Source organism: Excalfactoria chinensis, chromosome 4 (assembly GCF_039878825.1).
Source record: "Excalfactoria chinensis isolate bCotChi1 chromosome 4, bCotChi1.hap2, whole genome shotgun sequence".
NCBI classification, from domain to species: Eukaryota; Metazoa; Chordata; class Aves; order Galliformes; family Phasianidae; genus Excalfactoria; species Excalfactoria chinensis.
Genome location: NC_092828.1, coordinates 63026424 through 63049199, shown reverse-complemented (window position 1 = coordinate 63049199; position 22776 = coordinate 63026424). Strand labels below are relative to the sequence as shown.

At 36.2% G+C, this 22776-nt stretch overlaps 1 protein-coding gene across 2 annotated transcripts in view; it reads left to right on the top strand.

The window, feature by feature from the left end:
• Positions 1-22776, top strand: part of PALLD (palladin, cytoskeletal associated protein) — a 172422-nt gene that overhangs the window by 43420 nt on the left and 106226 nt on the right. For both annotated transcript variants that reach the window (XM_072334084.1, XM_072334081.1), the window contains 6 exons: positions 10232-10410; positions 13067-13133; positions 13773-13878; positions 14732-14806; positions 17444-17585; positions 17881-17904. In XM_072334084.1, the coding sequence (XP_072190185.1) occupies positions 10232-10410; positions 13067-13133; positions 13773-13878; positions 14732-14806; positions 17444-17585; positions 17881-17904 (593 nt within the window). The remainder of the gene's footprint in view (positions 1-10231; positions 10411-13066; positions 13134-13772; positions 13879-14731; positions 14807-17443; positions 17586-17880; positions 17905-22776) is intronic.

The following is a 22776-nucleotide window of genomic DNA, read 5'->3' as shown; positions in this document are numbered from 1 at the left end:
GTGACTTTTTGCTATGTATGTCATTGTCATTACCTCTGAAATAGGATATAAGGAAATAGTGTATCCAAGGAAAGTACAGTTCTGAAGATGACAACTGCCACATACAGATTAAGCCTTCTTTTCACCAAGAACTGTGAAAAGTGTGTTTTTGCTAATAATAGATTATGAATCAGAACACGCGTAATCAGTATTGCTGATGTACTTTTTTTTGCTAGTCAGTGTGGAAATTGTAATTCAAAAAGGTTTCAGTCCACACCAGTAGGCTTAGAAATTATTTGTGTTACAAATGTAGGTTTGCAAAGTGTTGGAACTGCTCTGGCTCACCTAGATACTCCTCTATTATTGAAAAGAATGTTAAGATTTAGGTTATGATGTAATACAATTATATACGTGACCTCAGCTCTATCTATAAAAATGTCCTTTTCTCAGTTTCTCCTTAAATAGTTTCTCACAATTCCAGCTGGCATAATATAGTCAGTGCCATTGAATCTGAACTACAAATTAAAGAATGCATTCAATACAGCAGGTGTTAGCTGTGCAGAAGGAGAGTAGCCTATTTAGGAATTATCACATCCATAAATTGAGGACTAAATCTGACAAAAATGTTAACCATGTGAAAACAATATAAAATTTCAATATATATCAAACTTTAAAAAGCACAAAGAAAGTTTTTAGACTAAAATCAAACTGGAATAATCAGAATTTCTGCTGCTGCTCCCGGTTTCAGTGAAAACTTGTCACAACAGCAGAGTAGTGTTTGTGTACAACATTCTGTTTTCATTTATGAACAAGCAGTCAGAAACTGTTGATTTAAAACAAAAACAAAGCACCAGAATGTTAGTAGTTACCATGTCTTATTTTTTTTAGTTTTTAATACACCAAGACATTAACTTTTTTTTTTTCCCTGCTATTTTTTCTCTCTATATTGTAAGATATGCCACATAAACCCTCAAAAAACAATCATTTTTTTCCACATAGTTCTGAGGGCACTTGAATGAGGACGTTGTTTAAAGGCTTAATGATCCTCATGGCTTTGATCTCCTAACAGAAATTATTATATGGTCTCCAAGTCACATGCCCCTAAGTTCAGCCAAACCATCTGTTCTAATGATACGATTGCTGCTTTTGTTATCTGTAAATATATGAAACAGATTCAGTCATGCTTTGGCTGCATAGTTACAATCAAGATATGGGTAAATAGATTAGTGTTCTCTTCTGCCTTTATTCATTAATGTATAATGTTCTGCATGGATTATCATCAACGTTTCTGCAACGGTCTGGGAATACAGATCATCATAATCTTGAATGCCTCAGTATTAGTAGTTTCCCCGCTTGGCACCTGAGATCTTCTGCTGTTTCTGAAAGTCATGGTCAGCAAGAGCTGACTTGTTCTCTGCAGTCTGTGCTGTTCTGCAGGACAGTGCCCATCACTGTAGCCTGACTGCTGTCAAACTTCATGGAAGGCACTGACAAAACAGCTGACAGCTTTCTTCCTTTGATTTCAACTGCTGCATTACTGACCTGACTCACAGGAATCAAGTATTTTATCTTCCAGTCAACAAAGTTGTATTTACTGTCTCTACCTTGGAATTACCTGCCACAAGGAGGGAAATGATGGCAGGAATAGCACCCATATGAAACAGTTTTGTATTTAATCTGATTTAGTTTAGCTAATGTTCCAGATAAAAATTAAAAGGCTTAGCTATTCAGCTGCAATAATGCAGATAATTCTGCAAGGGTCACTTAATTGTGCATTCAAAAAGCACATAGGCTGCAATATGCGTCATACTTGATAAAATAATTTCCCATCTTTCATAACTCCAGCAAGATCTTTGCTAGTTCTGAAGGTAAATTCCACTGTGGCCATTCGTGTTTATAGTATGTATTTGGCTACATACACTAGATGAAGGTTTCTTTTTTTTCTTATTGCTGATCTGCAAATTGTTAGTATTTCCTTATTCAGAGTTTTTGTTGTTGTTTTTCTTTTTTTTTTCCTTTTTTTTTTGTTTGTTTGTTTGTTTGTTTTTCCTTCTCTCTGTGAAATAGAATGATTGATCTAAAATTCTTGGCTTCTTTATAATTAATTATTATGGTTTTGAGAAGTATTACTGCTTCATGTGAAGACTGTATTGCCAGCCCTGAACTCACCACTAACTCACCACAATCATATTAAATGCTGTGTACCTCACATATAGAATTTAAACTGTGTAAAAGCAATTTCACCCTCTTTCTCTACTCTCTTTACTCCTTAACTCAGTCCTTCCCTCAAAATCTGAAATGTTATCCCTGGAAGATTATTATGCCTGGCTGTTATGTAAGAGGTTCCCTTCCACATATGGCAAAATAATTACAGAACGATAGTTCAAAATCCTCTCCTGTTCAAAGAAGTGTACAAAGATCAATGTTTCAGTTACAGACAATATGCATTCCATTTTAGTTAGACATGTAATTGTGTTAATCCTACAAGCCTCAACAGTTCTTTGGGCCTGAAAAATGTTCGGTATTTTACATGTGATTGTTAAGTATTGAGCTTTTCTAACCTCCTGTAACTGTCTTCACTGCTTCTAATTTTCTTTCTTTTCTTCCCGAGATTGTGTTCTTCTCATACTTAGTACAAGAAGTGGTAATTTGATGTAAACCTAGGTCTGCATAATCCAAGGGATGGCATCTGCTATATACACGAAGGTAGTTGTGGTTATTTGGTGTGCAAACTGAAGACTTATGTACATAGCTGCCCTCAGCATTAAGGGAAGTTATCTACACCAATGCTTCTTCCCAAAAGACAAAGAGACCCCTAAGAATTAAGCTCCAACATTTCATTGCCATGCAATGCTGTATAATAATTTACACCAGCCTATTCATTCCAATCTACTAGATTTTTCAAAGACTGAACAGTAATTTCATGGCTAACCTCCAGTCATTCAAGGTCAGAATTTGTTCTTATTCTAGATACCTAATAAGTGCAGGGAAGGTGGTCTTAGACTTAAGGCAGTGGTTCTGACAGCGTTCTAACCCAACTCTTATACATTGTGAGTGACCCTCGAGAAAGTGCTTAACCTCTGTTTCTCAATAATAAAACATCTAATTATCTCATGTTCAATTACCATTGCAGTGCTCAAAGTCCTGTTGACTAAGCTTTATTTTTTTAGAGGAAAGTTTTATTAGGCTACATCAGATGCAAGAACAGTTATTGCTCAACTACTGACACACATAGCTGAGTGGAAAGTATTGCTCTGAACCATTAGGTCCCACCTAGACTGTTATTACAAGGTGGCCCAGTACTTAGATGCAATGAGATAGATAGGCACCATGCACCAGAGACTCTGGAAAACTGTAGTGTGTGTTCTTACTGAAGTGGTGTAATTCTGGGGCTAAGAACAAGTGGGGAATTTGCAACTGTTCAGTTATTTTTCAGTATATCTTATTTAATTTTACTGGGAATATATATGTGTGTTTAATTGGTGAATATGTGTATGTATTAGTAACTATTATTATGAGTTGCTGATTCTTCAAGACAATCCTTTTTTTTTTTTTTTTTTTTTTTTTTCTTTTTTCACTTGACACTTGAAGACTTTTATGATTAAACTCTGAGATCCCATATTTGAAGAAGCTAATTTTAAGTGAAGGGAAAGAGATCTTTTAGTTCTGGCCTTTAACAGCTTGGTCTCTTGAAGCTGAAGGTATTTTGCTGGGAGGCATTACTGTCTCTGTTCTGAAGGAAATTTATTTTGATGTCACTGTGTAACGAGCTTGAAAAAATTACATGGTCTCAAGCCAACCAAGTTGTTGAGTGATAGCTTTCGTTACTGAAATACAGAGCCATAGTGGTGGCGGAGCTACAAATAAGAGTTCTTTTGACTCTTATGCTGTTCAAGAAGTTTCCCTTCTCTGACTTCTGAGGCAAGCAGTACTTTTCACTTTGATTTATTTGATTTATCCTTCCTCGGCCTGGTTATTTCTGGGACAGCACAATGATTTCTTAGACACCTGTAAAAACACTTGAGCCATCATTTCACAGACAGCACTTAATCTCAGAAGCCACCTGATGGGAATTTTAGTAACTCAAAAATCAAGGCTTTTTTTCTATGACTCTGTCCTCAATGTGATAATGCATCTCATATGCTTTGAAAGCAGTTCCACCTGCAATGATGCCCATTTTCTGAGTTGAACTGTAAGTTACAGCAGTACCCATGTACGTGTCAGAAAATCAACCTCTGTCAAACTGAAGGCTGTATAATACATCCTCCCTAAACCTGATGATCTCCAAAACAAAATAATGCCAATGAACGGCCTAACAACAACATATGGGTGGGATATTTTTATATTAAATATTGTTAACCACACCCTCTACCATAAGTTAGAACTGAAGAAAATTACTGATATAAAGAATCTCATTAAATTAACCTGCAGTACCGTACTACTTACCTGATGCATCCAAGAGTTCTCAAAAATGTCTAAAACCCTGAAAATACTAGTAACTTAAATTTTCTATAAAACATTCTTGTTCTTAATATCTACATGGTTACCTGCCTTTTCAAGCACCCATTCATGCTTTTATTTACAGATATAAACAGAAAAAATTGAGATTATATGCACAGAAATTCAATAGTTACAGAAGTTACTCTATGAAGTGAGCAGGATTTGTTATTTGTAAATAACTGGCTGTATGGCCTGTAGATAATCAACATGCTTGTAGTAAAAAGTTGTCTGCAGTTTGCATTGTATAATTGGTTACTAATTTGCTTGGTATTTTTTCTCTTTCTTGATCTGATGATTAACCACATCTAGGAGGAGCTGAATGGTCTATCCATGTCTATTTGTAAGTTAAATAGCTGCTTATTTGCCTGAAAGCAGAAAAGAAAGTTTTGTGTGAGGTTTCTGAAAGTGTGTGAAATCAGTGTCTTATACCTACGCCTGGTTTATTTAAGAATCTCTAAGCTGATCTTGTAATTTTTAAGACAAAACCATTTATTTTTAATACATTCTTGCAATGCCATTTTTCTTTTGTAAGTAGCTGTACACAGCCATGTCAGGCTGTGGAACACTTTAGTAGACAAAAGAATGATAGAAGCTACAGGCAGGATCTCTGCTGTTATATCTTGTCTGGAGCTTGTCTTGTCAAATCTCAAGCAGACCTCATTAAAGTCACAGGCCAAAATGACGAAGGAGAGCAGAATCCTGGTGACACAAGTAAAGCTAATGGAGACTCAGAAAACTTTCACAAACTTGTAGGGGAAAAAAAAAATCATAATGACAGGAGAAGCTATAAATAAATAAATAAATGCTTGGAGTTACTGCAGCCTGCAAACAGCAACAGAGGCCATTGGCTGCTCTTCTTGGGAGCTCTGTAGCCCATGGCCCAGCTGGTCACACCTGTACTTTCTTTCCTACCCTCTCTCTGCATTCTTGCAGGAAGGGTGATGGAAAGCTTGACTTCAGAGAAAGCAAGATTAACTTGTAAGAAATGGCAGACTGCAATATTGAAAAGCGTCTTGGAAATGCAGCCATTTTTTATAATTTGGCAATTTTATATATTTCTGAGAAGACAGTATTGGTCCCTAGCTACCTAATTGTTCAGTTTACTCAGCTGGATATGAAGTCCTCATTTAAATTAGACCTTGGAGAACACTGTGCAACACCTGAAGAATCAGTTACATTCTGAATAAATAATAGCCCTGTTTATTATACTGCTTATTTTTAATTATAAAATTGGCATCTGTGGCTTACAGTACGCAGGGCCATTTCTTAATCTATTTAACTGCGTGTTCAAGCACAGCACCAGCTTTTTGTATCTGTATTCAGATCTTCAAAGATTACAAAATGTGAATGTTTCAAGTATGTGCATTGTTATTAGTTATTCTTGCATTGCCTATACAAATAATGGAATTACATATAAGGCTTGAAAATACAGCACTACATGTAGTGCAAAAAATGAGTTGTGTGAAAATAACAAGCATAATAATAATAATAATATTAATAAAATAATCTCTCTACTGCACTGGACTCTAAACATTACATGGCAAATTTGATTTTGTGTTTCATGGAATCACAGAACCATAGGGGTTGAATGGGACATCTGGACATGATCTAGTCCAACCCTCTGCTAAAGCAGGTTCCCTAGAGTAGGTTGTATAGGAAAGTGCCCAGGTGAGTTTTGAATACCTCCAGATAAGGAGTCTCCACTACCTCTCTGGGCAGCCTGTCCCAGCACCCTGTCATTCTCACAGTGAAGCTCTTCCTCATGTTTGTATGTAACTTCCTCTGTTGCAGTTTTTGCCTGTTGCTCCTTGTTCTGTTGGTGTGCACTACTGACATGAGTCTGACTTTTAAAATAATTGACTCCTACATAGTGATATTTTGCAGTCTGGAAGTATTGGAGTGCTTAATTTGAATGAAGAAAATAGAACATGCAAGTTAAATAGTGTAGTGATGGAACCATTGACTCTGCCATTCACCACTCAGTATTGGAATGTTAAAGTATTTCATTTCAGCTTTTCTTGCTGGACATGCTAAACACTGCTAATATAAAATTACTTTTTAATTTGCAACTTATCTCTCTCCATTTTTTCTAGTGGTCAGAGTTCTCTACTATAATTCCTCCCTAAGGCTGTATCTTAAAGTTTCACTTCAGCTGCCATTTTAAATTAACTTTTAAGAGTGTGCAGAAAGGAAAACCTCTCTATTCCTCAGTGACTTTCAAAAAACACAAGTTCCAGCAGGATTATGCATTAGAGAAAACCCTGAGCTGTTTTTCTTAGGGCCCTGGTGCTCACTCAGTCAGTGTACTGTTCAACTCTGTTTATATTTTCTTCATAGTCATTACAATCCCAGATATATGTGTTTGTATGTATTTCCATACATGGAGAGTTGTGAGGGCATAAGGAAAAGAAGAATGAAAACGAAAGATGTGTTGTATAAATTGCTGCTTGATGTTATTGTACATGAACTGCCACCCACCTGGCATCTAGATGTCCTTTATTGTTTTCTGTCCTTGACTTGCTGTAATACAATAACATAGACAATGAAAAGGCAAAGTAGACTTTGAAGAAAGGAAAACAAGTCTTTTAACCACTGTTCACCTACTATCAAAATACCTCCAATTTACTTCGTTGGAGAACTGACTTTCTGGTCTACTGATTTGATTGTGTCTCTGCACGCATTGAATACTTAATTGCTATCATTTTAAAATATAGTAGATGCAGTATTTGAAAACTAAGTGTAGTTGCTGAAAAGGAAAGGCAGAGAGAAGTACAGTGGAAATGCAGACAGGGAGAGAAACTGAGAGAAGAGAATGAAGAAGTGAAGAACAGAAAAATTCAGTATCATTTGAAATTTAGTAATACTTAGTGACTGATAAAACACATTCCATTTTTTTACATTTCTTTTGATTTTTTTATTTTTTCTATGCCTTCCTCTAGCATTATTACAATATTTACTACTATTTTTCAAGGGGATAGTTCTCTGTAGTGTTTCATGAAAGCTTGCATGGCCTACAGGAGTAAACATAGGATGCAAGCTTCAGTTCTTACTTTATGAACTGATATATATATACATACGTAAAATATGTCTGTGTTGTCTCTATCTGCACACTTTATTTAGCATTGAGTACCTACAACAAAGAGATCAGGAAAAAGAGTAGTCATTTTTGTACTCTGGTATCCAGAGCATGTCCAGAGCATGTCCTCTATACAGAGAAATATCTTTTTTGTAAAGCATTTGCAGTGGATTTATTCCTGTTACTTCTGGTGTCTTCTGGTTTTGGTTTGAATTGGGGTTTGGGGCTCTCCAAAAGCATTATTATTGTCCTCTCACACCTAGATATTAATCCTCATCCCTGCAAGGCTCAGCGGCCTGGAATAGACTGGACAGAAGTTAATGCTGCGCTAGGTAGCATAAGTTTGGAATTTTCAGTGGCTGTTTTTCTGTGTATAGTCATCCTTCATAGTCCTTCAGGTTGCTATGTCTCAGCCTTCCTTTGGTAGCAATGTGTTGATTGCTTTGACGATCCCGTTCCAGAAACAGAGAATGCTCCAAAGACTTGATTTTGAATACTTCTAAGTCCTAAGGTGCAGAAAATCTTACCTTGGCTATTCCAAGCAAAATGGCAATAGGGCTGATGGAGCCTCTTACTAGGACTGTGCTCTTTAATGCCGTATACTGTATAGAGATGGAAATATAAAATTTAGTCAGTATTTGGCCAGAAAATACTTCATTTAGTTTTGCTAGTTGACACTTTTTTCATTCATAAGCTTTGGTGAACTGGCAGCTAGCAAGTTAGTGCAGGACTGAGTATGTTTTGTTCACTTAATTTTCATGTAATCTCTAAATTAAGTTCCCATTAATTAATCTTATCCTTCTATTAACTTAGATCAACAATAAAAGTACTACAGTTAGAAAAAGAGATAGAATATAAAAGAATATAACAATCTATTCCAATATTCTTTGGCGTTGCCCATCATGAATGTGAATTGTTCTTCCCACAGTAAACAGTGTAGCCAAACGTCAAACCTGTTTCCCAATTCATCAAGTATCACCTTAATGGGGGCTGAGATAGCTTTGAGTTGGATTACATGGTTATGTGTTTGTCTGCATGACGCCCAGCATGTGATGTCGCACGTTGGGACTTGCTGCCAGAGCTGTCACTGGTGTGATGCAATGAGTCTCACTCCCAAGTGCTGACGTGTAGCTCCCACTGCTTGAGACCGGCTGTGTATATGCACATGTACAAGGAATGGTGTAGAACTTGCTCTCCTGAGAAAACAATTTGCTTACTGAATATCATCTTACAAAAATATGTACATCAACTTTTCACTTTAGGATTATGTGCTTATCACAATTTCTTAACCATTTTGTAAGCACAGAATTTGGGAAGCAGTGGAAAGCCATACAAGTTGCATGAAACTATGATGGGATTGATCTGTGAAAATAATTAAGCTGGAGGAGAGGTTTTCCTTCACAGGATGTTTCTGGAAAGGAAAGAAAAATAGAACGAATGGTTAAGTGGAGCCTTGTATTTCAGACTCGTCTGTGATTGTCTAGAAATTGAATTAACCTCTCTCCTGTGCATATCGTTTAAAACGCGGCTTAGGAGAGACTGCCCAGAGGTTAGGGCTCTGATGGTCTGTTGAGCAGAAATAGTAGCAGAGGTCCTCACACCGGGAGGAGGGAGGACTCGTGACAAGGAAAGGAAAGGAGGGGAAGAGGGGGAAGAGAAATGTTAATTTTGGCAGCGGAGCTGACAGAATAAATTTGTCTCCAAGCCCAACAGTTGTAAAAGTAGGCCAGAGGGGTCTACTGAGTAAACAAATGGAAGTTTGTTAGTTCCTTCCAAAAAAGGATACTTTTGTGCACTTTCTGGGCACAATAGAAAACAGAAAAGGAACTTACTGGGCTTTTAATTTCAGAAGAGAATTACATATGGTTTTAATGGCACTATTAACATACTTTTTAGCCTTCAGGAATAAAAGGTCTATTGTTGATAAACACAGAGGGCTTGCCCACACTTCTGAGCCATTAAGGGGAACTGTCTTACATGCTGTTACCTCCTAGGCAGAAGGGAAGGACTTGATCTTCAGACAGCATTCACTGCCAAATGTTTCATCAACCCAACATAAATAAAATAGGCTCTGCACTTAAATAGCAATAGCTTACCCTAGGTAAATAGGCCCTTTTGTTGGGGTGTAACTTTTTTTATAAGGGAACACATGCTGATATGTATAGGCTGCAAAATAGGCTACAAAACCAACTTAAGCTCCTGTTCTGAGGAGTTTGAAGTTCAGCAATAAAGAACCACAAGATTACATTAGATCAAGTGGATGTCATCTAAAGAAAAAAATCAAGCATCTTCTATGGAGAAACACTGGCAGAGTTTTAGAGTTTTAGAAAGAAGGAAGTTTTACTTGAAATGGATTAGACTGTGTTCAAATCAAGCCAGTACATAAAATATGCAGAAAGCATTAATTCTACCTGTATAAAACAGGGAATAGATTTAATTTTTCGGCGTGTTAATTTTCTTTTTAAGATCCAGAAATGTCTCACTGCCTCTTTAAGAAATTTTTTGCCAGCAAATTATTTCTTTGCAAATGCCATTAAACACTTCAAAGCACGATGTGCTGCTTTCAATAGCAATTTAGATTTTTGCAGCAGTGTAATGTTTTCTTGTGTGATGAGCCTGAACCAATATTTTGTGTTCATTTTCTCCTTTGTCTTTCTAAATGTGTGTGGGCTACAGATGGTTCTGTGAAGGAAAAGAACTCCAGAATTCCCCTGACATTCAAATCCATTCTGGAAGTGGAGGACTTCATTCCCTAATTATAGCAGAAGCCTTTGAAGACGATACTGGACGCTATACTTGTCTGGCTTCAAATTCCCTCGGTTCAGATAGTACATCAGCTGAAATATTCATTGAAGGTAAGAGGTGAAATAAAAAGACACTTGACACAGACACGATAGATAACTAAGCTGAAGTTTACTCTTGATTCTTATTTGCTTAGTGATAACTGAGTGGTGTTTCTCAGCTTCCTTTTAAAGGAGTATATTCTGAAGATTACACTGATATTTCAGTGAATATTCCAAGAATTGCTGAGTAGGGTGCTATTTATTTGAGGCTAAAAGAAGATCAAAAATAGAAAAGGAGGAATGAGTATTTTGTAAACAGTCTTTCAGCAGCCTCTGTAAATAAAAGATTTAACTGGTTATTCTAATAATGATTTTCAGAGTAGCAGTAATTCCTGTGACATTTCTGAACTTCCTTCTAGTGTGATTAAAGGTGACTATCCCAAATAAGTCCTCCTCAGTTACGGGTAAATGTTCTTTAATTCTTCATATTTGACACCCTAACTTTAAGTCAGGTTGTATGTTAATCAGTAACACTAGTTTTGTCCACAGTCAATTGACTGTTGTTTAGTCATGGTAATATTAATTACATAATTGCATTAATTGCATAAATCCGGTTTTTACTTCAGTTAATGTATCTTTGAAGCCTTTCATTAAGATTTATTACTGATTTTGTAACACTTTAACATTCATTTAATAATTAATTGAAAACAAAGTAATATAACAAGTACTTGTAAATCAGAATAATATTATACTAAAACTATTTAAATGCTTTTGATTAAGAAAGCAATCTTTTTTCCCCCTGTAATTTAGCTGAATCATGGCAAAGTGCATTATTTATAAGGTTTCTCTTGTATTTTCTATGCTCAAAACTGTGTTCCAAGGATATAATAGCAAAATCCCCAAGATTTTCTGGGTTTTATGAATTTTGGTAAGGTTTTTTCTTTGCAGAAGGGAGTATGATTTCAGAAATACTCGGATACAGAACAGATTTATAATTCTACAGGAAATTGTAACAGTGGAAGCAGCACTAAAAACAGGATACATAAAAAGGGAGATACAGTGAGTAAGAATTCATATTTTGAGATCTGGCTAAGTCCAGTTCCACCATGTGGAATTTCTGTCTTGAAGTTTTACAGCATTTACCTTTCTAAGAGATAATTGCACAAGCCATTATGTTCCTCCCTTATCATCTTTATGGAAAGTAGATTGCCATGCAGACATTGTTTTGTACATTAATAATCTTGATGAAAATGATGACTCACACCTTCTTCTGTATATTAAACCCAGCCATGCAAGACATTTTTATCCTTTACTCGTGAGAAATACTTACATGTAGACTCATTTTGCTCACTTGACATTGCTTCTCTTTTATAACCCTTCTGTGCTACTTACAGCTTTGATTTTTGTTGCCCATACTTCATAAGTAAGTAGGGAACTTGTGTCCCGGAGTTCAGGTTCTGTTTTACTGTAAGTCAATCTATTCAATACTATGCACATTGAATATGATTTCTCTATGATCTGTAATTCAAATTCAGCTATGCATATATGTACAAATTCTTAGAGGAACTATACATGCTGCATAAATGTCTAGAAAAACTCCTGCACAAAGAATCAGTAGCTATTAGAAAAAATTAAGACAGTGGGAAAATAAATAATTTCCCATCTTTTCTTCAAGTGGGTTCAGGGTATTTCCAAACGCATACATTATATCAAGACTGGAAAGAAACATCACTAAGTAAATGTCGTGTAGATTGATAGGAATAGTCTGAAATGTGGAAATAGTGGGTAGCAAGTTTAGTCTGGAAATGCCTTCCTATGCTGAGTGCTCTTAATTATGGTTGAAGATTTATTATTGTATATAAGACATATGCTATCCTAAGATTTAATCTTTTACATACAAGTGAATAAAACTATATATTTGCAGTAGAATAGTAGTAGTCAGCATTTTATTTTATTTTATTTTATTATTTCATTTTTTGTCATATTTGCTTCAAAACAAAGGAATACAGCTAAGATCCTAGGAGAGCCATGATGATGATCAGAGGGCTTGAGCACCTCCCCTACAAAGGCAAGATGAGGGAGCTGGGTTTGTTCAGCCTGGAGAAGAAGAGGCTGCAAGGAGTCCTAATTGCAGCCTTCCAGTATTGAAAAGGGGATTATAAACAGGAGGGGAATCAACTTTTTACAAGGGTAGACAGTGATGGGAGAAGGGGGAATGGTTTTAAGCTCAAGGAGGAAAGGATCATATTGGCTGTCAAGGGAAAGTTCTTTACAGAGAGAATGGTGAAGTGGTGGATCAGGCTGCCAAGAGATGTTGTGGATGCTCCATCCCTGGAGGTGTTCAAGGCCAGGCTGGATGGGGCCCTGGGCAGCCTGCTCTAGTACCAGATCTGGAGGTTGGTGGCTCTGCCTGTGGCAGGGGGGTTGGAACTTCATGATCTTTGGGGTCCCTTCCAACCTAAGACATTCCATGATTCTATGAAAACACTTTGAAATTAAATTGGCATGGGCATGATTTCTGCAACTGCCTAAACTATATAGTTACAGTGTGTTTGCAGATAAAGTACTGCCGATTTTCTTATTACAAAAAATTCTCAACACTTGGAATATCTTACAATGCATACTGCAAGTCACTTGAAGTGTAAAGCAGAAGTAGCAAAGTTTTTCCTTTGGAATTTGAGCTTAAAAGGAATCAGTAAGAGATTATTGAATATACTTTCTCTTCCAGGTGCCAGTTCCACAGATTCAGAGAGTGAAAGTTTAATTTTCAAATCAAAATCTGGAGCTATGCCACAGTAAGTGGGTGAAATAGAACTAATGATGTTCAGATTTTCTTAATGAGGCACACTGGAAAATCTTTAGCAGTTTTAGAATTAAATAAGCATCTGGGATGTATGTATGTATGTCTTGTCCTTATCCTCCTTCTTTCATGTGATATGAATGTGCAGTATTAAGACTATAGATTTTATTAATGTGCTTATTTTGTCTAAGAAGTCTATGCCAATACTTTAGTAGTTATCAACTTTTCATATTTAGGAGTAACTTTTAGTTAATCAAATCTTTGTTTGTAATTGCCTAGCCATGTGCCTCCAGAAAAATATGCAGAAGTCTAGAATATACATATATATATACATATATTAGTTTAACTCTTATAATACTACCAGTTACTAGACTATGCAAGCATAAATTTGTCAAAGATTGTATTCCAGTCAGGATTCCTCCACAGTTGATCTTTTCACTGTTAATGATATATGTAATAGTCTTATAGCCAAAATGAAAACATAAGATGGTTAAGCAGGTATCATCAGTGTTTAATCAACACCAGAGGAATAAAAATGTCAAAGATATGGAAAATACAAGGTGGTCTATTAGTTGCAAACTAACATATTCTGATTTCATATCTTATAAACTGTTGTGTTGTTTTTCTTTCTCAGGGCCCAAAAGAAAACCACCTCTGTTTCCCTGACAATAGGATCTTCATCACCAAAGTGTGGAGTCACCACAGCTGTAATTCAACCCATCTCTGTTCCCAGTCAGCAGGTATTTCCAGACATTTTTTTTAATTAGTAGAAGTATTTTAAAATTCATTTCCAAATGTCTAAGTCCTGAAAAACTCTGTCATTTGAGGAACTATATTACTGAACTATGAGCTTTTGTTATTAAGAGTGATGATTTAAAAAATTAGGTAGTTGTCCAGCAAATGGAGTGTGGCAGCAAATATACATAAGGATTCTCACAGTGTGTATCAATGCAGCATGTGAGCAATTGACATCATGACAATGAAAATTACAGAGGATATTACTTAATAGTGACTTGTTCCAATTCCAAAATAATGTAATTTTGTTAAATTAAATACCACTATCATTTCTCTGTACATTTTACTTGGTAAGGTATAAATATAGAAAATCAGTGTTCTTTAGTTTACAGTAAGTTTTAACGGTGCGGTGGATGACTTAGACTTTACATATAAATCATGAAATGCAAAAAAATAAAATCACTATTAAATTGTACATGGTAAATTACTTTCCCTTTTTTGTTTAATGTGGATAAATTTTAGATACTCTTATTTATTTCAAAATCAATGATAGGATATAATAGCAGAAAATGCAAAACTGCTTTGGTGTAAAGGACTTACTTAAATGATACAAGTGTTGAACACAAAATATTTCAAGGCAGGTGCTTAGGTACAAAGTTCTCTTGGAAACTGTAGAACAATTTTGATACCAGAAGTACAACAGAGTGAAATAGTGATGTCACTTAAGTGTGCTATAATGAGAATAGCAGATTAAAACCATTATTTTTGGAACTTGTATTATAGAATATGTATATACAGACAATGTTATTCAAACATCATATTCTTTGCATTTCATAGTATTGTTGCAATACTTTGCAGGTCCAAAGCCCTACTTCATACCTGCACCATCTGGATGGTTCTAAGCCTATCAATTCTGCACTCATTTTTACTAAGGTATGGTTTATCCATCATGGTTTTATAGGATATTCTTTTAGTCCAGAAGGAAATATCAAAAACTTATTATCATAAAGCAGGAGTCTTTGATCAGATTTAAAAAATGGCAGATTTTATGAGGTAGGTCCTCTTCTGTATGAAGACATTCTGCGGTAATACTTTTCCACTGACACAATGATGTTCTTATTCCTTCTATCCTGTTAATATCACTAGAGGAATTACATGAATTCTATATGGGTTTGCCTTATAACCGGGACTGTCCTCCAGTGAGAAATCTTTAGTAAAGAAGAACAAGATAGGAGCCAATTGCAGGGCATAATTATGGTAATCCATCCAGAACAGATAACACAGGTTGTTGTTGTTTTTTGTTTGTTTAGTTAAAAAAAAAAATCCATCCAGTTATGTTTTAAAAAAATATATATAAATAAAATTAAAAAAAAATAAATAAATCTTTCTTGTGATATCTTGTAAATAATTTTCATTTTAAAAATGTACAGCATGGACTTGCCAGAAGGGAATCTTTTGCTAACTAATTACTTTATTTAGGTCAGTATTTATTTTCATATAACCTAAATTTCATATACCTAAAATCAAACTCTCAAATTAAGATTTAGGTTGACCAATGTACCAGCAAAAAGGACAGATTATTTCCCAGATCTTTGAGATATAACTTAGAATTTTCGTTGTACACTCAAGCCCTCCTTTCCATAGGATGAACTATTATTTAATCACCATTTATTAAAATGGAAAAAAGAGAACATGAGAGCTTCTCTGAAAGTAATCCCTCCTATTTTATGATGTTGGCCCACGACACCAGATGCAGATGGTGGTGATATAGCATTAGAGACTGAACCTTCCCACCAATATTCCACTGCATTTTGTTACCATGTGACAGATGGCAGCAGAGGGGCAGTCTGACATGTTGGTGTCTGATGTGGACATGTGTAAGAAGCAAAGCTCTGTCACTGAATTATTCCACGTGGAAAAAAAATGGCACCCACTGACATAATCGACAGTTGCTGAATGTTTATGGAGACCAAACAGTGGATGTGAGCACACTGAGGTGGTGGGTGGTGCATTTCACAGGTGGCGACAGTGAAAGTGGGTCACCTCTGCCGGCCCAGATTTTTACAAGCAGAGCAAGCAGGTACTTGCTCATTGTTGGCAAAAATACGTAACTAATGGCAGTGACTATGTTGATAAATTGCGTTTTGTAGCTAGGTATTTATTCTATCAAATAGTGTAGTTATGCTCTTTGTAGCTGGTATAGTTCCCATGGAAATAAACAGGGGGCATTACTTTTGGAGTCACCTACGTACTTCTGGTAATTACTTCACAAAAACAGTTTGACCTAAAGATCATATGGAACAGCAAATAATTCTGCCTAAACTAAGAAAAAAACCTGTTCTTCACAATTTTATATCTTCACTCCAACATACCCATTTCTCATGGCAGAAAAGGTCTGATTCTGTTCATAGGAATTCTGCATTCATACTGCAGTTACCACAGGAGGGTGAATAAAGAAGGTGCAAGGAATTAGAGAGTACAGTTGTTGTAAGGTAGGGAGACAGGCAACTTCCAATACCAGAAGGAAATATGAGAAGCCTAGCTCAGACACTCAGAAATCACCAAAATCCCTGTTACCTTCTGGTCCTCATCTCTCTTATTCCTGAAATCCAGTATTAACTGGTCTAGGCCAGCTGGCATACAAAATCCACTTTAATTACAGAAGGAATGAGCCACTTATAAAGAACAAAGAAAAAAACCAACAAAAACAAAACAAAACAAAAAAGCTGCATAGCAGCTTCCTTACAGAGAATTCTTTGTATGTAAAACTCAGGGAACAACTCAAAAGATTTTAGGTTTCCATGTTATAAAATTCTTATTAATTTGATTAAAAAGAGACCTAAAAATATCAAGTAGGGATAATGCTGAGCTTCAAATTTCAAATGTGATGTTGCACAAATTCCTAAAACTGTATTAAAGCTTTGTTAATATTGGGAAAGAGAATGAGACAGCCAGTACAGTAAAGAAGGCTCTTAGATTTATAACCTTCTGATGGATAACAAGGGCAAACATGGTAACTTTCTCCTGTCCACTCTAACTGTCACGTCAAGTACTGAGCTTCTCCTCTCTCCTAGCGGTCTTTGTCAAAGATTCTTCATATGTACGCAGCAATTCAATATAGCCATAATACAGCCACAGATGCTATCCAGCGTATGCTAATACATCCTTATCTGTCATTTACTGTTGCTTGGATGGTTATAACTGGCTCGGAATAAAAGCAATTGTACATTTTAGAGGTCAACCTGAAAGCAGCACATCTTTTCTCTCAGGACCATGTCAATCAATGTGCACCTAGTTGCAGATTTTCATCCTGTCTTGCAGAAGGAGGAGGAATGCTGAGACCATAACTATCCACTTCTGGTGGTCTGAGAAATCAAATGCTTCTACAGTTAGTATGCATTATATAGCCTATTGAGTCCTTTTTAGGTGATACATTAAATGTAATCAGAATGAAAGTAATGTTCACAGAACATGACTGTTGCAAAATAAGAATACATGATGGTAACACGAAGACATTTTTTACAATGTGAAATGCTTCTGGTCCATTTGAATTGTGATTCTTTATTTCAGGAGCTACAAAACTCCACAGCATCTGAGGGACAAGTAGTGGTATTGGAATGCAGGGTGAGAGGACCCCCTCCCATTCATGTTAAGTGGTTTCGACAGGGCATTGAAATTCAAGATTCTCCAGACTTCAGAATTCTCCAAAAAAGTAAGGCAATGACCGAAAAGGCCGCTTTTGATATGGGACGCACTGGGAAATTTATTTTGGATAGAGTCCATTCTTCCTTACGCTTCGTTGATTATAATGGCTAAAGGCTAGTAGTAACAATTGAACTGCTGCTACCAATACAACATTTAGTCATATTTATTTTGTAATGTTTCTGCAAACATTCTGTACTTGTCTACAGGATTTCAGCAGGTATTCATTCAGCGTGCTGTTTATTAGCATAATCTCTAATGTTGCTTTTCTTGTTTGTTTCCCCTTTTTATGATGCGATATGCAGAGCCACGATCTGCAACTGAACCTGGTAAGAATCATATAAAAATATCTCTTGATTCACTAGCTCTTTGAGTTTGTATAGAAGCTGTAAATTTCTGCTGAGCATTGGTAATATGAAACTCCCTTAAAGACAATGTTTCTTTATCACACCTTCCATACTCTACACTGGGCTTTACATCAATTCCTTTATAAGTTAAACAGTAAATTCCATTTAGACCAGTAAGGAGAGCCTCACGGCCAAAACTTTTGAGCAAGTTTTATTCTCAGAAAATGAGTAATTTCCGTGCTACAAAGGATGAAAAAAAATCCCACAAAGTTCTGTGACACAAATTGTACGTGTTTCGTAACACCCAACCACTAAATGCTAGTTTTGCCAGTGTAGGTTGACAGATGTGAGCTGTCTTTGATTCTCCAGAAGAAAGGCACATTGAGTTTTCTAGCCTTTTTATGAGACAAAAGTTCTACATTTCAGCAAGCAAGCAAAAAGTGTTCTTCCAATTACGGGTTTTCTCTGACTGCTTTCTTTGCATTTACATGCTGTTGTGGTTTCTTGAAAAATAAGTAGAGATGCTAAACGACTGAGAATGCTTCATATTTGTGTTAGTATTCCTAAGTCAATCAATAGGTAGAAGTAGAGAAGTGGTGTAGTCTCACTACAGCACTTTACTTAAGAGGGTGTCTGGTTGTACTCAAATATGCATGGATTTAGAGAGAGATTTAATAACAGAGTAGAAAGATAAAACTGAAAAAATATTTTGGATGTGGATATTCCCAAAGAGTGTCTTTGTTCTGAAGGACATTAGCTATATGTGCATGTTTTGAACTTTGAGGAGTTGCACTGACAGTCCTGAGTGCACAGGGAAAAGACTAAGAAATGATGTTTGTAAATTAGCAGTGCTGCTGTTGAGGGTATGGACTAAGGAAAAGCAGTGAAGGGTTAATCCTAGAAGAAATGTGGCTTTCTGAAAGCATTCATGGAAAGGAAAAGAGTGAAAGAGCAGAAAAAATTTTCTCAGTTATTCACTGATTTTCTCACTGTTTCACAAAATTATTTCCTTGAAGCACCTGATTTTATTTTATGATTGGCACATGCATGTGCACACACGCACAGTCTATTCTGACAGTTAGTGGTATGAACTGTGTTCTATCACCACCTGTATTAACAGCTGATACCCAAAGTACGTGTGAAAGAATGATTTGATTTGATGGACACTTGAAATGTAAGACGTGATGGAAAGACTGCAAGAAAATCAAATTAACTTATCATCAGGAATTAAAACATGTCTTAATGTTAACAGTCATGGTCTGTTGGTAGATATAGTCTTAACTCAAAATTGAAGGTTAAAAGTTGTAAGTTTCAGTACAAAATTCTTGTAAGAGAGTTTCAATATCGTATCAAGCATTTGGATATGAACAGTAATGAAAAGAATAGATTTGTGTTGCTGCATGTTCAATTCTGTATCATTCTTGGAACATTCTGCCGTAATATATATCATGAAATTCACCTCCCAAATAAGCTATTTTTTAAATTTAATAAATAAAGAAATGGGGTTAATTATTTTCTCCTTCACTGATAAAATTATTTTTGGTTCAGGTAGCAGCATCTCTGGGATCCACTTTTCTACATTTAATCTACTGATGCTACAAACCTAGCACCTGGTTTACCTAGCTCATTGTTAATACTAGGAACTTCTCTACAAAATCATTTGGACTGACTTCACACCCTCCTTTAACATGATATCTGAAAGGATTTCAACTTTATGCAAAAGCTTGCATGAAGTCTACAATATACTAGCATATCTTATGCATTTTATTAAATGTCTCTTTTGAAACTATTTTGTTACATATCAATAACATTAGCTAATTTTGGTAATTTTTCTTTATCCACAATCCTTTTCACACATGTGTGGAGTGCTGGATGACCTAAGTATTTTAGAGTAGGAATGCAGTGTTAACTAGTGGAGATTACAAGCAGATGTTTGCCTCAGACAATAGGTTCAAATTCTTTTGTGTGGATAGTTGAGTACAAGTGAAATTGTATATTTTGTCTCTTAATAGAATATTTTTTATGGTCATCAAAGTAATTCTCAGTACTGTTAGTTGCAAGATTTCTGATTATTGTGAAACAAGTGAGAATGTTCATGATAGCTCATACAGGTAATAATAATAACAACTAACTGAAACAGAATAGAAGGTGGAATTTGGACTACAAAAAAGATCATAAGCTTCCTAGCTCTTTCATACACTGTCATGTTGATTTTGCTGAATGGTGCCTATCTTGCAGACTCTGGGAGAGGATAACCCATAGTGTTAAGTCCTGTCGCATACAAGCAACTTTCAGCTATCTAAAATGTATGGATTTCAGTTCGGTATTTTGTTTTCCCTGGATTTATTGAGCTAAGTGCTCACAAGTAAACTTCCCTTTTTTGTGTGTGTTGATAGTTCCTAGTAAGCCCCACCAAATACTGTTCAGTGGCTTACATTCCATTAAAATTAACAGCACACTTGTCAGCTTATTTGTGTAGAAGTCAATTCTGCATGCAAAGGGGATGCAAATTAAAAAAACTTGGGCAAAATGATTCTTTCTGATGTAAATGACAAGCCAGCGTGTTGAGTATAATATTAGTAGTAAGTTATACTATTGTTTAGGATGTCATCAAGAGTCTTGAAATTTTTGCAGCAGGGTTGGTTGGGTTTCAGAAACATAGTAGGTTTTCCTGCTGGTACAATACTTGTTTATGATGCAATTTGTGTTCAAAGAAACAAGACGAAATAATATCAGTAGAGGAAATTTCTCATAAGCAAACACACTACTGCTTTGTACAGATGGTGAGGATGTATGCAAGACTAAGTAGAGGGATCAACATGCCTATAATTTTGAGAGATTGCACATCTTTTGTATAATTTTGCATAAATTATAACAAGTTGTAGTGCAACATCATTAGTTGTGAACTGAAGTCCAGATGTCACTAAATACAATGTTAAAAAACATTGGTTATCCTTTCTTAGGTCAGTTTTAATGATTTAAAAGATAATTTTTCCATGAACTCTCACAAATAAGGAATTAGGAAGCAAGAGGGTTTTCTATGCTATGGGTTTTTGGAGTTTTTAAGGGTGGATTTTTTTTATTTTTTTTTTTTGTACATTCTATCTACCTTAATGTATTTTACACTCTTCTTTCTGTCTAGACAGAAATCAGTTTGCATCACAAATCCCTGCAGACTGCCTTATGAATTAATAGTTAGTCAGATTACTTAAAGCCAGCATCACAGTTTGTCTCATTACCTGCTCTGTACTTCTTTCTTCGACATTTTGACTTCATACTGATTGAATCCTCCAAAGAACTGGCTGCCTGAGAATGAAATATCCTATGGAATCATTTGCCAGCTGTTGATATTTTGACCATTACTCAGCTGTCTGGAGTCAGCCGCAAACTGTATTGAATTACATTTAAAACAATGGTCTGATGGCATGTGAGAAGAAAACTATATGAAGTAATTTTTCTTAAATTGCCAGGGAATTGCCACATATACTTGGTGTTTTTTGTTTGTTTTCATTTTTCTGAGACACAATTCCTGATTTGCTCACCAAAAGCATCTCAAAAGACAGTCATCATTTCTCATGGATTGTTCTTTCTTTTTCCCTGTCTTGCTGCTGCATCCCAAAGTTCCACCTCTAGTAACTCACTCTCTTAGAAATCCCGCTTTCATTCTTACACAGTGTTTGAAACTCAAAATATATGTAAACAGAATCATAGAATCACAAGGTTGGAAAGACCAGATCATCTAGTCCAAATGTCCTGCCATTACCATTGCTACCACAAGTTATTCCTAGCTTTCATCCAGATGCCTCTTGAACACTGCCAGAGACAGCAAATCCACTATCTCCCTGGGCAGCCATTCCAGTGCCTGGCCACTCTATGAGAGAAAAAGTTTTTCCTTGGGTCTAATCTAAACTTCCTCTGGAACATCTCTTGGCCACTTCTTCAGGTCCTGTTTGTTGCCTGGGAGAAGAGGCCAAACCTGTCCTCATTAAAACCTCCCTTCAGGAAGCTGTAGAGTACAATGAGGTCTCCCCTGAACCTCCTCTTCTCCAGACTAAACAATCCCAGCTCCCTCAGCTGCTCCTCACAAGGCTTGTGCTCCAGACCCCTCACCTCAATTTCAGAACTCCTTCCCCCAGGAAAATGAGCTTTCTGATAGCTGATGAAATTCAGTACACGGAAGCTTCAGTAGGTCAGTGTACGTGTGCAATCCTTGCATAGTTTAGAGAACAAAGGAACCACAACTACAGTCTGAATATCTCTCTCACTGCTTTTGCTGTTCACAGTGTTCAGCCAGTGCATCAATTCAGAGCATCCAATTATTTCCCATAACTGGAGTCAGCACCTCATGTGTCCCGGTTTCAGCACTGGCAGCATTCTTGGCTCATAGCTATGCAGTCCATGCTGCGTGCTGGGAGCACTGCAGGCTGGGCCTGGCCACTTGGCCACAGGGCTATGAAGCAAGGAAGCCTGCTTGTTTCTCAGGACTGTTATGTGCCTTACAACATAGGAAGCTAAGAATCACATGTGGAGGTGAAGATGCAGCTGTAAGAAATACTCTACTTTTAACATGAGACATAGAATTATTCTGAAGTGAATACATCACCACTGATGAAAGCCGTGAAGTTCAGTCTTAGCAAAGAATATTCTTCTTAACAGAATCATGAACCATTAAAGGATTACTCTGTAAAATGTAATCCTTCTAAGCAACTGACAAAATAGTCGAGTGCTTGCATGTCTAAACATTTTACATGTCTCAGTGCACAGAGCGCTTTTGTATTCATTTAGTCAAGTGTTAAATATGTTTTAAGGCCCTGAGAACAGCATTTCAGGGCTGCTTTCTGGAACCCAGTTTTG